The following is a 15,033-nucleotide window of genomic DNA, read 5'->3' as shown; positions in this document are numbered from 1 at the left end:
CTTTCATGTTATGATACCCATTTTAAATTCAAATCACTTAATTATAAGGACAATACGACTTCATTGAAAAGTTTATCGACTTTTGGACAAGGAGAAAAACTTTATATTAGAGAAATGCGTCTTCTATGCTAAGCAAAATTTGCATTCGTATAAAGACACGAAATCTTTGACCTCACGACAATATTTTTTTCAGTGTACATATTAGGTCAATATTATTTTCAGAGCATGAAGTGAACAATGTCGTCGATTTAAATTTGGGCGGGGTTACGTTTGACACAGTTGGTAGAATTCTACCAAAAATGGTTGATTTTTAGTGTTTGGGGTGGATTGGTAGAATTCTTCATTTTTTGGTAGATTTTTCGAAATATTTCTCCCCAACTAAGGGGTACTTCAATTTTCTATGGAAATAAAATATCGACAAATTTTTCTATAGAAATAAAATTTGGACAAAATTTTCTATAGAAATAACATTTTGAGAAAATTTTCTATAGAAATAAAATTTTGAGATAATTTTCTATAAAAATAAAATTTGGACAAAATTTTCTATAGAAATTATATTTTGACAAAATTTTCTGTAGAAATAAAATTTTAAAAAAAATTTCTACAGAAATAAAATTTTGACAAAATCTTCTATAGAAAGAAAATTTTGCAAAATAAGATGTTTTTGTTTGGTAGATTTTTTGGTAAAATTTTCTTCAAATTTTGGTAGATTATTTTTGGCACGAGTGGCAACCGTGGCGGGGGTGCGAAGGAGACCCCATACGGTAATCTATTTCCCGATTTTTCCGAATTTGTTTTCGAAAAAAAATATATGAACCCGCGGACATTCGCTGAAAAAATATTGACTTTTCACATTAGGCCATTATTTGTTTCAGTGTGTTATGCAAATTTTAGAATACGCAATTTACACAATATTTAGGGAATTCTTCTTTAAAAAAAGGTGCTTATAATTAAAAAAATCATAATCTATGGTTTAAGAATTATTTGCTTTAAATTTACGACACACATCTTTGAAATTTACGCCCCTCCGTAGAAGTCGGATCAAAAAACATTTTTGATTTAAAGAAATAATCTTTAAATTAACTGAGACATTCATTGGCTCTATGGTTTAAAACTCAAAAAGCTTCAGAAATATGCTAATACCTATTTTGAGGATATTTCATCTTTGCTTTAAAATGGAAGATCAAAATCTTTGAAATCATGTAAATTTTTTTTAGTGTAGATTTTGAAGAAGTCAATATATGATTTAAGACCTTTGGAGTTTGCCCCCCTCCGGTAAAGTCGTATGTCTTTGAAGTAAGTCTAAACATTGTTGATTTGAAGAAAAAATCTTGAATCTCGGTATCTAATTTTTAACTTTATAGAGCCCATATTTAAATCTAATTTTTTAGTTCATGTGACTAAATTCAATTATCCAATTTTTTTTACACTGCACGCGTATGAATTTCAATTACTGGTATTGAGCTACTCAATATTCGGGAAATTATTTCGAATTGCTATTTAATAGATAAGTTGAGTAATTCAAATAAAGTATTAAAATTCTAGAAATGTGTCATCCATCTCATTGAATATTTTGATGTTCACATTGAACTCATTATGGAATATCAATGTTTCTTTATTACATATTTCTCTTTAGAAAATATTTGCGCAATATTTATAGATTTATGATTAATGATTATTCTAGTCACAACATCGACAAAATTTACCTTTACTTAAAGTTTAATGATCTCTGTTTGTAGTAGATTTATTATTTCCAATTTTTTATTGAGTTTACAATACCTCAATGTTGTACATGAGACACCTAACACCTTATTTGATGTACATACATGGTCATAGGGTATTTGTACTCTCGCTTGTACGATTTTGATACGCACGAAAATGGGAAATAGAAATAAGACGCGTAAAGAAGAAACATGAATATGGTTATCAGATATCAAGGAAAATTGAATATGATTGACCAAATTGTCACGGCTTTATATCAAATCTTCACCACGAACAAAATTACTCTGCGGGCACGAGTAAATTTGTTTTGCGGGCAGTAATGCTTTCGACCAATGTGGTATCACAATGGACTGAATAGTCTAAGTGAGCTTGATACATCGGGCTGCCATTAACCTAGATTCTATAGGGTTTTCAGAATCACAATTAGGTGGGCTGAATTTGGTGTGTATCGGTGCATGTTTTTTGGCATAGCATTTATATTTTATATTTAAATTTAAATGGACGAATGAATGAATATGTAAAAATGTTTAATTAGAAAATTAATTGATGCAATTAACTTTTTAATCGAATTTGGAAGACTAACCCCCATTTTCTGGAAGCTCCGTTAGTGTTACGTTAGCTAACGAACTTTTAAACCGTACTAAATATGGACATTTTTGTCATCTTGCCTATATATTCCATACGCCAGTTAGGAACTTAACTGCTAAAAATTTTTCTGTTAAAGTTAACCGGAGAGAAGATATTTCGATTTTACTTTCTGTTAACTGGGAGTTAAAGTCTAAAGTCATGAAAATGGCGGTAAGTCAAGTGATGAACATTTTTTAATTTTCAATTAAAAATTTATTTCAAACAATCAATAATTAATCAAACTAAATACACTAAGCCAATTCAGAAAGTAATTGAAAATGGGTTTTGCAACCAACATCAATTAAATTTTTAATTGAATCAATTAAAAAATTAATTGAAATTTGGTAATGAAATCAATTAATTTTTTAATCAATTGATACTATCATTTTCGTTATTGAAAACATTTCAATCAAAAATTAATTGGATCAATTAATTTCGTGATTGAATCAGATTTTTTTTTATATGTAACATTAAAAAAATTTAGAGGTTTGCGTCATTGAAATTATATAGAGCAGAAAACGATCAAAAATAATTTCACTTGGAATCGAAGATTTTGACTTTCCCTAAGGATTTTGGTATGCAGGGACCTACCTACACTGTCTCAAACAATTGTCCGTACACCAAACTGTTGAAAATATATTTCATCGTATCTCAGAAACTAGATAATTTGATTTTATTCGATCTTTTTATACCCTCCACCATAGGATGGGGGTATATTAATTTTGTCATTCCGTTTGTAACACATCGAAATATTGCTCTAAGACCCCATAAAGTATATATATTCTGGGTCGTGGTGAAATTCTGAGTCGATCTGAGCATATCCGTCCGTCCGTCTGTTGAAATCACGCTAACTTCCAAACGAAATAAGCCATCGACTTGAAACTTGGCACAAGTAGTTGTTATTGATGTAGGTCGGATGGTATTGGTATCGGTCCATAATTATATATAGGCCCCATATAAACCGATCCCCAGATTTGACCTCCGGTGCCCCTTGGAAGAGCAAAATTCATCCGATTCGGTTGAAATTTGGTACGTGATGTTAGTATATGGTATCCAACAACCATGCAGGAATTGGTTCATATCAGTCCATAATTATATATAGTTCCCATATAAACCGATGCCCAGATTTGATCTCCGGTGCCTTTTGGAGAAGCAAAATTCATCCGATCTGGTTGAAATTTGGTACGTGGTGGTAGTAACAACCATGCCAAAAGTGGTCCATATCAGTCCATAATCATATATAGCCCCCATATAAACCGATCCCGAGATTTGGTTTTGGAGCCTCTTGGAGGAGCAAATTTCATCCGAGTCAGTTGAAATTTGGTACATTGTGCTAATATATGGCCGTTAACAACCATGCCTAACTAGGTCCATATCGGTCTATAGTTATATTTATATAGCCCTCAGATAAATCAATCCCCAATCACACAAAAATTGGTCCATACCAAGTTCATAATTTTTGGAGCCTCTTGGAGGAGCAAATTTCATCCGAGTCAGTTGAAATTTGGTACATTGTGCTAATATATGGCCGTTAACAGCCATACCTAACTAGGTCCATATCGGTCTATAGTTATATTTATATAGTCCTCAGATAAATCAATCCCCAATAACACAAAAATTGGTCCATACCAAGTTCATAATCACCCAGCAAAAAAGCGTCGCCAAAAAAGTAATGAAAATGTTCTTTTTGGATCCGGAAGTGGTGCAAAATTGACGCAGAAGCGATGAATTTAACATGGGCTTGTCATAGGACGGAAGTCCTCCATTTCAACAGCCGATGCACTGAATTTGCATCACTTCTTTAGGTGTGATCCGAATTCAATGTTTTGGATGTAAATTAAAAAATTTTGTGAGATTTTGTCAAATAAATAATTTTTATAATTTTTTATAATTTTTAATGGATTCAAACGTCGGAAACGTTTGACCTCAAATATTTTCAAAAATTCACAATTTTTTTCAGATTAGATTTATCATTTTTTTCGACAAAATTGAAATGATTTGTACCATTTTATGAATTCTTACCCTGTTTTTAACCTCTTTGAAACAAAAAATTTTAAATTACCTATTAAAAGTATGAAAAAACCAAGTTATAAAAAATTGAATTAAAAGAACTTCCTGGGTAGTTAAAATAAACAACATCATTGGGAGTGCATCTTCTGGAAGTGCTTTTAAAATTGTGCCTTTGGAAGAACTTCCAAATTTTTTTGCTGGGTATATATAGCCCCGATATTTCAATTCTGGCTCTCTACGTATCGTGCAAAAAGTTCATATCGATTCGTAATTATTTGTAGACTTACCTATACATAACTTTTTTGTCTGATATATACCACGTATGGATTAACTCACAATTTAGAAAACGATGTTAAGAAGTTTTAAGATACCACAACCCAAGTAATTCGATTGTGGATAACAGTCTTTCGCAGAAGTTTCTACGCAATCCATGGTGGAGGGTACATAAGATTCGGCCTGGCCGAACTTACGGTCGTATATACTTGTTGGTATTAAATAGAAAACAATAATTCAAGCTTGATCTTTACGACACGATTTACTTGAAGCGAATCGACCATATGGTTTCTGAGATACAATGAAATATATATTTAACAGTAATATTCTCTTTTAATAGAACTGATTATGAAAAACTGAACTCATTACTATTAAATGTGGATTGGAATAAAATCTTACCAGCGAGAAATCTTGATGAATCAATAAATACATTTTATGAAACTTTGAATTCATTCATAGCCCAATCTGTTCCATTAATTCGAATAACTTCTCACACTGGTCCACCTTGGAATGACAGTAAATTACGTAACTTGAAGAATAGAAAGAATAAACTTTATAAAAAGTATAAAAAATCTGGATCTGTGACTGACTATGCAAACTACTCAATTGCTCGTTCAGAATACAACCTGTGGAATAAACAATCCTATAACAATTATTTATCGAAAATTAAAAATGAACTGAAGCTTAATCCAAAGTCATTTTACAGATTTGTTAATTCTAAACGTCAATCAAATGTGTATCCAAGAACCCTTCACTATGGTGCTGTTGAAGGGGATGATAATGAATCTATATGTAATTTGTTTTCAAAGTTCTTTGCAACAACTTACTGCCATAAGGATTTCAAGCAATCTGATGCGTACCCATATAAGATACAGGAATATTCGACATTCACTACTCCATTTATTTCTCCTGATATTGTGATGAGTTATATGGAAAAGATAAAATGTTCATATCGCCCGGGCCCTGATGGGATTCCCAGTAACATCCTCAAATATTGTGCTCATTCTCTTTCGACTGCTCTTTCATTTCTGTTTAATGAATCTTTGCGCACAGGTCACTTTCCTACATTGTGGAAGAATTCATTTATCATTCCGCTATTTAAAAATGGAAGCAAGTCAGATATTACGAATTATAGAGGCATTGCTAAATTAAGTGCTATTCCAAAACTGTTGGAGAAAATTATTTCTGATAGTTTGAATCATCAAGTCTCCTCTCTTCTATCGCCTAAACAACACGGATTCCGTAAATCTTGTTCGACCATAACAAATATCTTGGAATTGACTACAATGGTTAATGAAGGCTTTAGAGATCGTTTACAGACTGATGTCATTTATACTGATTTTAGTAAGGCGTTTGACAAAGTAAACCATTCACTTTTACTGTACAAACTGCATCGCATGGGCTTCAGTGAATTAATGGTATCCTGGTTTGAAAGTTATCTAAAGAATCGTACACAATTTGTAGTATTTGATAACATTATTTCAAAATCAATACATGTGCCTTCGGGTGTTCCACAAGGCAGTCATCTTGGCCCTCTATTGTTCTGCTTATTTATAAATGACCTTCCATCAGCCATTAAATATGGTTACACTCTCATGTATGCTGACGATGTTAAAATTATAAAGGTTATTCGGAATAGTGATGACCAATCCTTACTCCAATCTGATCTGAATAGCATGTACAGATGGTGCTCATCAAATATGATGGAACTGAACATAAGGAAATGCAAGCATATCTCTTTTTATAGATTAAATTATATCGACACGAATTATAACTTGAATGGCACAACGCTTGAAACTGTTGAATCCTTTAAAGATCTTGGAATACTTTTGGATCGCATGCTAAATTTTAGATCTCACATTTCTATGACTGTAAATAAGGCCTATGGATCATTTGGATTTGTCAAGCGCTGGAGTAAGGAATTTTCTGACCCATTTGATACAAGAAATTTATATACTTCACTTGTGCGTCCTATCCTGGAATATGGATCTGTAATTTGGGACCCACAGTACCAAATTCATTGCAATCGTATTGAATCTGTTCAGAAACAATTTTTACTGTTTTGTTTACGTCGGAATAACTGGACACCTCAAACCTTGCCGTCTTACAAAGAAAGACTATCGCTCATCAAATTACCTACACTGAAAAGTAGACGTACCATGCTGAATATCTGTTTTATGGTTGATTTAATTAACGGAAGATTTAAATCTGACTTCCTTATTAACAGCATATCATTCAATGTTCCCTTTAGACCTACCCGCAACTTTGAACTGCTCCACATTGAATACTTTCGAACGAACTTTGAAAACAACGATCCACTTCGCCGTCTTTGTAAAGAATTCAATAAATTTTATTATTATCTTGATTTATCAGAAGAGAAATACAATGTAAAGAAAAAGATAACATTATTATTAAATACTTGATATATTAACAAACAATATGTATATAATGTAATATATTACTGTTAGTCTGTAAGGGTTTAATCCATAGATGAAAATAATAAAAAAAAAAAAAAAAAAAAAACAGTTTGGTGTACGGACAGTTTGAGATAGTGTATATTTAAATCTGGGATCTAAAAATTAAAACTGGGATTTAGTTCTCATCTATCGAACTGTTTCAAAATCCAAATTATAACACATACTTTAAAGTAGAAAAGTTCAATGACCGTATACATAAGTTCAATATAAACTAAAACATAGTGAAATTTCCGTACCATTTCCAAAAATAATAAAAATGAACTATTATATGGTTAAAATTGTTATGACTTTTTCTTTACATTTAGTTGATTTTTATACCCACCACCATAGAATGGTGACGTGGGTATAACAAGTTTGTCATTCCGTTTGTAACACATCGAAATATCGATTTCCGACTATATAAAGTATATATATTCTTGATCAGGGAGAAATTCTAAGACGATATAACGATGTCCGTCTGTTCGTCTGTCTGTCTGTTGTAATCACGCTACAGTCTTCAATAATGAAGCAATCGAGCTGAAATTTTGCACAAACTCGTCTTTTGTCTGCAGGCAGGTCGAGTTCGAAGATGGGCTATATCGGTCCAGGTTTTGATATAGTCCCCATATAAACCGACCTCCCGATTTGGGGTCTTGGGCTTATAGAAATTGTAGTTTTTATCCAATTTGCCTGAAATTTGAAATCTAGAGGTATTTTATGACTATAAAGAGGTGTGCCAAAAATGGTGAGTATCGGTCCATATTTTGGTATAGCCCCCATATAGACCGATTTCCCGATTTTACTTCTTGGGCTTCTAGAATCCGAAGTTTTTATACTATTTGCCTGAAATTGGAAATCTATTTTCTATTTTCGGGTCATAAAGAGGTGTGCCGAAAACGGTGAGTATCGGTCCATATTTTAGTATAGCCCCCATAAGAACGGTCTCCCGATTTAACTCCTTCGGTTTCTAGAAACCGTAGTTTTTATCTGATTTGCCTGAAATTGTAAGTATTCTGGTGTTGTAGGCTCACAAAAACGTGTATCGGATTAAGTTTTTATCGGTCCATTTGGTAATGCCTACATATAGACCGACTTCACTTCTTGAGGGTGTAGAAGGCGCACTGATCATGAAAATTGCTTGAAATTCAATGTAAAATTTCCAGATTTTACTTCTACAGATTTAAGATTTCAAATCAAGACGTTATTTTATAATTTTCTTGCACATTTACAAGAGATGTTAATGATTCCTCTAAACCTCAAACAAAAATGGTTCTTATGAATCCAGAATCTGATATAGTCCTCATAGGTGAAATCTTTAAATTTATCTTCGGAAAGTGTTCTCAAGTCCTCAAGCCCTCCTGAAATTTCAAAGGAAACCCTAATATTTGGTTCATGGTGGTGGGTATTTAAGATTCGGCCCGGCCGAACTTAGTGCTGTATATACTTGTTTCTTCTACGAGTGGATGTAATTTCGTAAACTGCAGCTAAAATGTACAACAGACATTTTCCTGCTGTTAACACCGCTTTGTCGAAAACTCAAAATATGGTGCACAATTTAATTCAATTTTCGCAAGAGTCATTCTTCCTATAAAATAGTTAATTTTTTTCTGTGTAGGCGGTTTCTTGTTTAAGTTGTGTTTAATATAATTTACGATTTAATTTTAATTTTATTTTAAATTTAGTACTGCTTATCTAAATAGTAATGTTAAACTTATTTCTTTATTTACAGTTTGAAAATTCACTTCATGCATATCAAGCCAAAAAACACACAGGGCAAAAAGGTTTTACCCTTGTTGTTATTGCACGGCTGGCCCGGCTCTGTGCGAGAGTTCTATGATTTCATTCCATTGCTGACCACCCCTAATGAGAAGCACGACTACGTATTTGAAGTAATTGCGCCCAGTTTACCCGGTTTTGGCTGGTCACAGGTAATAGCATCTTGAATTATTTAAGGGATTTATTATTGAATGAGTGCAACTTCTCCTCTTTCCCCCCAGGCTGCTGCAAAGAAAAATCATGGTCCTGCACAAATGGCTGTTATTATGCGAAATTTAATGGTCCGTTTGGGTCATAATAAATTCGTTGTTCAAGGCGGTGACTGGGGTTCTATTGTTGGCTCTCACCTGGCTGGACTTTTCCCTGAAAATGTCCTGGGATACCACTCGAACATGTGTAGTAATTCAGGTCCGGTGAGCATTATTAAAATGATAGCCGCCAATTTTGTGCCAAGTCTATTCTTTGAGAAACAACACTCAAAATTCTTCAAACCACTCGGGGAACTATTCTCTCATATTATGGAAGAATCCGGATATATGCATATTCAAGCCACTAAACCAGATACCATTGGTACCGCACTATCCTACAATCCTGTCGGTTTGGCTTCTTACATCCTGGAGAAATTTTCCGTTTTCACTAATCAAGAATACAAACACTTGCCAGATGGTGGTTTAACCAAACATTTCACTCTCGACAGTTTGCTGGATAATGTGATGATCTATTATGTGACCAATTCTATAACTACGTCGCAGCGTATTTATGCCGAACAATTCTCCAAAGCTCAACAGGAACTCAATATGGATCTGGTACCCGTGAAGGCCCCAAGTGGATGCGCTCGTTTCTTGCATGATTTGGCGCATACAACTGATTGTCAACTTAAGGATAAATTTGTGAACTTGGTCCACAGTTCATACTACGAGAATGCTGGTCACTTTGCTGCCATGGAAGTTCCCCAAATATTGTATGATGATTTAGTTCAATTTGTCAAAAAGGCAAATTTGTAAATAGGCTTTATTATGTTCTAATTGTTGTATGTTTTAAGTTAAATTTGTTTCTTTCTAAAAGTGATTTCTTATACAAAGAAGTTATTTTGGTATGCATTGATTAATTTCATACGTTCCACTTTTGATGAAAATAAATTTTGTTGAGACCAATAAAAATTTTTATACCCGAATTCAATTGTTTCAACTGTTTTGGGGAGAATTGGTAAAGATGTTTTTCTATTTTAATATAGCTCCGATAAGTCAGCACTGAGTGTTTGATACCTTGGACATATCTTTCTAAAGATCAGTAATTATTTCATCGTAAACGTTTGGAAATCTGATATGCATGGTTTTGAACCAGGGATGCGGAACGAAAATGTAACTTTCTTGCTACCATTTTTATGCCCTAAACCACATAGTGGTCCGGGTATAATAACTTTGATCTGCAAACAATGTGCCTGTCAGAAGTATTGATTTTAGACCCCATAAAATATATACCGATCGGCTCAGAATCACCTACTGAGTCGATCTAGCGCTTGGTGTCCGTCCGTCCGTCTGGCCATATATTTGTTATTTGCAGGATTCCGGTCGCAATTATTAACCGATTTTGATGAAATTTGGTACTGGGTGTTTTTTGGGCACAAGGACGAGCGCTATTGAATTTGAAAGAAATAAGATCTAATTTAGATATAGCTCCCATATATATGTATCGCCCGATTTCGACAAATGGGGTCACGTTGCATCTTTTTGTCAACCGATCGTCGCCAAATTTCATCATCCTCCAAGTCTGCAAAATTTCATCGAAATCGGCTGAGATTTAGATATAGCTCTCATATAGATATAACGCCCAATTTCCCCAAATTTAGCCATAAACCCTTATTTATCAACCGATCTTACTCAAACTTGGTTTACTCTAATCTTTTATAGTACTAACAGTATGTACAAAAAGCCATCGAAATCGGTTCGGATTTAGCTATAGATTTTATATATATGTATCGCCCGATTTTCCCAAATTTGCCCGTAAAACCCTTAATTATCAATTAGCTTAATCTAATCTTGTAAAGTACTAACTATATGTGTGACAAATCGTTCAGATTTCGGTTCAGATTTAGATATAGCTCCCATATATATGCATTACCCGATTTTCTTAAATTTAGTCTCAATAGCCTTATTTATTTATCGATTATACTCAAATTTAGCACAAGATAACCTTCTGTTGTATCAACCAAACCTGAAAAATATGATCAAAATCGGTTCAGATTTAGATATTGCTCCCATATATATGTATCGACCAATTTTCAAAACTTCCCCTAATAACCCTATTTTTTACCATAATAGCCTTATTTATTAACCGATCTTACTCAAAGTTAGCACAACATAACCTTCTCTGGTATCAATCAAATCTGCAAAATATTATCCAAATTAGTTAAGATTTAGATATAGCTCCTATATATATGCCTCACTCGATTTTCTCAAATTTGGCTATAATTCTCTTATTTATGTTCCAATGTTACTCAAATTTGAAATTTAGATGTATTAGCCGATCGTACTTAGACTAGCATGTAGATTTTACATAAATATATTGCCCTATTTCCACAAATTTGGATTTATTACCCACACTAATTGATCGATTTCCTCTTTTTATACCCTAAACCACATAGTGGTCAGGGTATAATAAGTTTGATCGGCCAAAAAATGTGCCTACCAGAAATATTGATTTTAGACCCCATAAAATATATACCGATCGACTCAGAATCACCTCCTGAGTCGATCTAGCGCTTGGTGTCCGTCCGTCCGTCCGTCTGTCCATGTATTTGTTGTTTACAGGATTCCGGTCGCAATTATCACCCGATTTTGATGAAATTTGGTACAGCGAGTTTTTTGGGCACAAGAACGAACGCTATTGAATTTGGAAGAAATCGGATCAAATTTAGATATAGCTCCCATATATATGTATCGCCCGATTTCGACAAATGGGGTCACGTTGCGCGTTTTTTCAAACGGATTGTCACCAAATTTGGCAAAAGGTAATCCTTTCCATTGCCCTTCAAGTCTGCAAAATTTCATCCAAATCGGTTCAGATTTAGATATAGCTCCCATATATATATATCGCCCGATTTTCCCAAATTTGGCCACAAAACCCTTATTTATCAACCGATCTGACCCAAACTTGGCTAAATGTAGTCTTCTATAGCACTTACTATATGTGCAAAAAATCATCGAAATCGGGTCAGATCTAGATATAGCTCCCATATATATGTACCGCCCGATTTTTCTAAATTTGCCCATAAAACCCTTATTTATTAACCGATCTTACCCAAATTTGGCTAAATATAGTCTTCTCTAGCACTAACTATATGTGCAAAAAATCATCGAAATCGGTTCAGATTTAGATATAGCTCCCATATATATGTATAGCCCGATTATCCCAAATTTGGCCATAGAACCCTTATTTATTAACCGATCTTACTAAAAGTTGGCTAGATCCAGTCCTCTATAGTACTAACTATATGTGCAAAATTTCATCGAAATCGGTTCAGATGTAGATATAGTTCCCATATATGTATCACCCGATTTTGAAAAATTCGCCCCTAATAACCTTATGTTTGACCATACAGGCCTCATTTCTTAACTGATCTTACTCAAATCTTGCACAAGGTAACCTTTTGTGGTATTAATCAAACCCGCAAAATATTATGCAAATTGGTTCAGATTTACATATAGCTTCCATATATATGCATCGCTCGCTTTTCCCAAACTTGGCCACAGTACTCTTATTTATTAACCAATGTTACTCAAATTTCAAATTTTGGTGTACTAGCCTTATCCGATTATCCTTAGCCGATCGTACTTATACGTACTTGTAGCTCTTACATAAGAATATTGCTCGATTTTTACAAATTTGTATTTATTACTCACACTAATTTAACGATTTTCTCTTTTTTAATAATGGGCTCAATATTAGTGGCATACTAACTCCGTAGGCGCAATATCAACACAGCCAGTATTGCTAGAAGTAGGGGAAATTCCCTATATGTAGGGTTTTTCTAATATTTAGCGCCTTGTAGGGACGTAGGGCCACAATGTAGGACAATTTCACTCAACACAATTTGTAATAATTTTTACATTTTGGTGGCTCTAGAGGAGGAAATTAAAGGGTTATTCTTTTGAGGTTAGGATTTTCATGCATTAGTATTTGACAGATCACGTGGGATTTCAGACATGGTGTCAAAGAGAAAGATGCTCAGTATGCTTTGACATTTCATCATGAATAGACTTACGATCTGCCACAACGTCGAATTTTCAGTGAATGGGCCCTAGAAAAGTTGGCAGAAAATCCGCTTTTTTATCGAGAAATTTTGTTCAGCGATGAGGCTCATTTCTGGTTGAATGGCTACGTAAATAAGCAAAATTTCCGCATTTGGAGTGAAGAGCAACCAGAAGCCGTTCAAGAACTGCCCATGCATCCCGAAAAATGCACTGTTTGGTGTGGTTTGTACGCTGGTGGAATCATTGGACCGTATTTTTTCAAAGATGCTGTTGGACGCAACGTTACGGTGAATGGCGATCGCTATCGTTCGATGCTAACAAACTTTTTGTTGCCAAAAATGGAAGAACTGAACTTGGTTGACATGTGGTTTCAACAAGATGGCGCTACATGCCACACAGCTCGCGATTCTATGGCCATTTTGAGGGAAAACTTCGGAGAACAATTCATCTCAAGAAATGGACCGGTAAGTTGGCCACCAAGATCATGCGATTTGACGCCTTTAGACTATTTTTTGTGGGGCTACGTCAAGTCTAAAGTCTACAGAAATAAGCCAGCAACTATTCCAGCTTTGGAAGACAACATTTCCGAAGAAATTCGGGCTATTCCGGCCGAAATGCTCGAAAAAGTTGCCCAAAATTGGACTTTCCGAATGGACCACCTAAGACGCAGCCGCGGTCAACATTTAAATGAAATTATCTTCAAAAAGTAAATGTCATGGACCAATCTAACGTTTCAAATAAAGAACCGATGAGATTTTGCAAATTTTATGCGTTTTTTTTTAAAAAAAAGGTTATCAAGCTCTTAACAAATCACCCTTTAGAAGCCGGCAAGGCTTGATCTTTAACAATGTGTGCTAAAATTTATTCCTCTAGAGAATTTTGTCAACATTTTATTTCTATAGAACATTTTGTAAAACTTGTACTTCTATAGAAATTTTGTTCAAAATATTATTTCTATAAAAAATTTTCTCAAAATTTTTTTTCTGTGGAATTTTTTCTCAAAATTTTATTTCTATAGAGTTTATTGTCAAAATTTTATTTCTATAGAAAAATTTCTCACAAAAATTTATTTATAGAAACTTTTTCCAAAATTTTATTTTTATAGAGATTTAACAAAAAAGATTACTAATTTGGGTAGAATTCTACCAACTGTGGCAACCGTGGTGGTAATACAAATTTATATTCTAAGTTATATACGTTGCATATTCATGTTTTAAGATAATAAAGTATTTAGAACCATTTTTGTTTTATACAATTTTTTAAATTTAACGAAAAATATAGTAGGGAAAATTGTTTGGGAATGTATGGGAAAGTAAGGAACTTTTTTTGTCCTTGTAGGGTAAACCGAACATTTTCCGTGGCAACATTGACTATGAGCTGTAATCAAATTGACACAAAGCACCCATAGACACGTACCCCTTAATTTTCTTAAATATGCAACTGCGGTTTATCTCCCAGACCTATATGTTACCCCACAGATGCTTATGATTACTAATTCTGTAATGGTAGTTTAGGGTTTGATATAGTCGGCCCCGCCCGACTTTCTACTTTACTTACTTGTTTAATAATGAACTCAATATTATTGGCATACAAACTCTGTAGGCTCACGCACACTCACGAACAAAAATGTCGTGACTCACGAAAAATACCGTGTCTCACGAAAAATATCGTGACTCACGGAAAATGTCGTGACTCACGAATAATTTTATGAGTAATTTACCTCATGAAAACATAAGCACGATTAAAATCGAGAGCTTTATTAAACTCTTAATATCCTACACTGAAAAAAAATATTTACCTGATATTAAAGATTACGCAACCTAAATGTTAGGATGTGCAATTTACAAAATATTAAGGACAATTTTCTTTAAATAATGCAAATTTAATTAAAATACAGTTTATAATCTTTGCTTCAA

The 15,033-nt window shown here is 33.8% G+C and overlaps 1 protein-coding gene across 1 annotated transcript in view; it reads left to right on the top strand.

Moving 5' to 3' along the window:
* Positions 1-10,038, top strand: part of Jheh2 (Juvenile hormone epoxide hydrolase 2) — a 33,536-nt gene extending 23,498 nt beyond the window's left edge. Inside the window, exons 3-4 of the mRNA XM_075309133.1 lie at positions 8,818-9,016; positions 9,086-10,038. Coding sequence (XP_075165248.1) covers positions 8,818-9,016; positions 9,086-9,868 — 982 coding nt within the window. The 3' untranslated portion in view covers positions 9,869-10,038. The remainder of the gene's footprint in view (positions 1-8,817; positions 9,017-9,085) is intronic.
* Positions 10,039-15,033: the final 4,995 nt, after the last annotated feature.

The sequence above is a fragment of the Haematobia irritans genome, chromosome 5 (genome assembly GCF_050003625.1).
Source record: "Haematobia irritans isolate KBUSLIRL chromosome 5, ASM5000362v1, whole genome shotgun sequence".
NCBI lineage: Eukaryota > Metazoa > Arthropoda > Insecta > Diptera > Muscidae > Haematobia > Haematobia irritans.
This window is presented reverse-complemented; position numbering and strand designations above follow the sequence as displayed.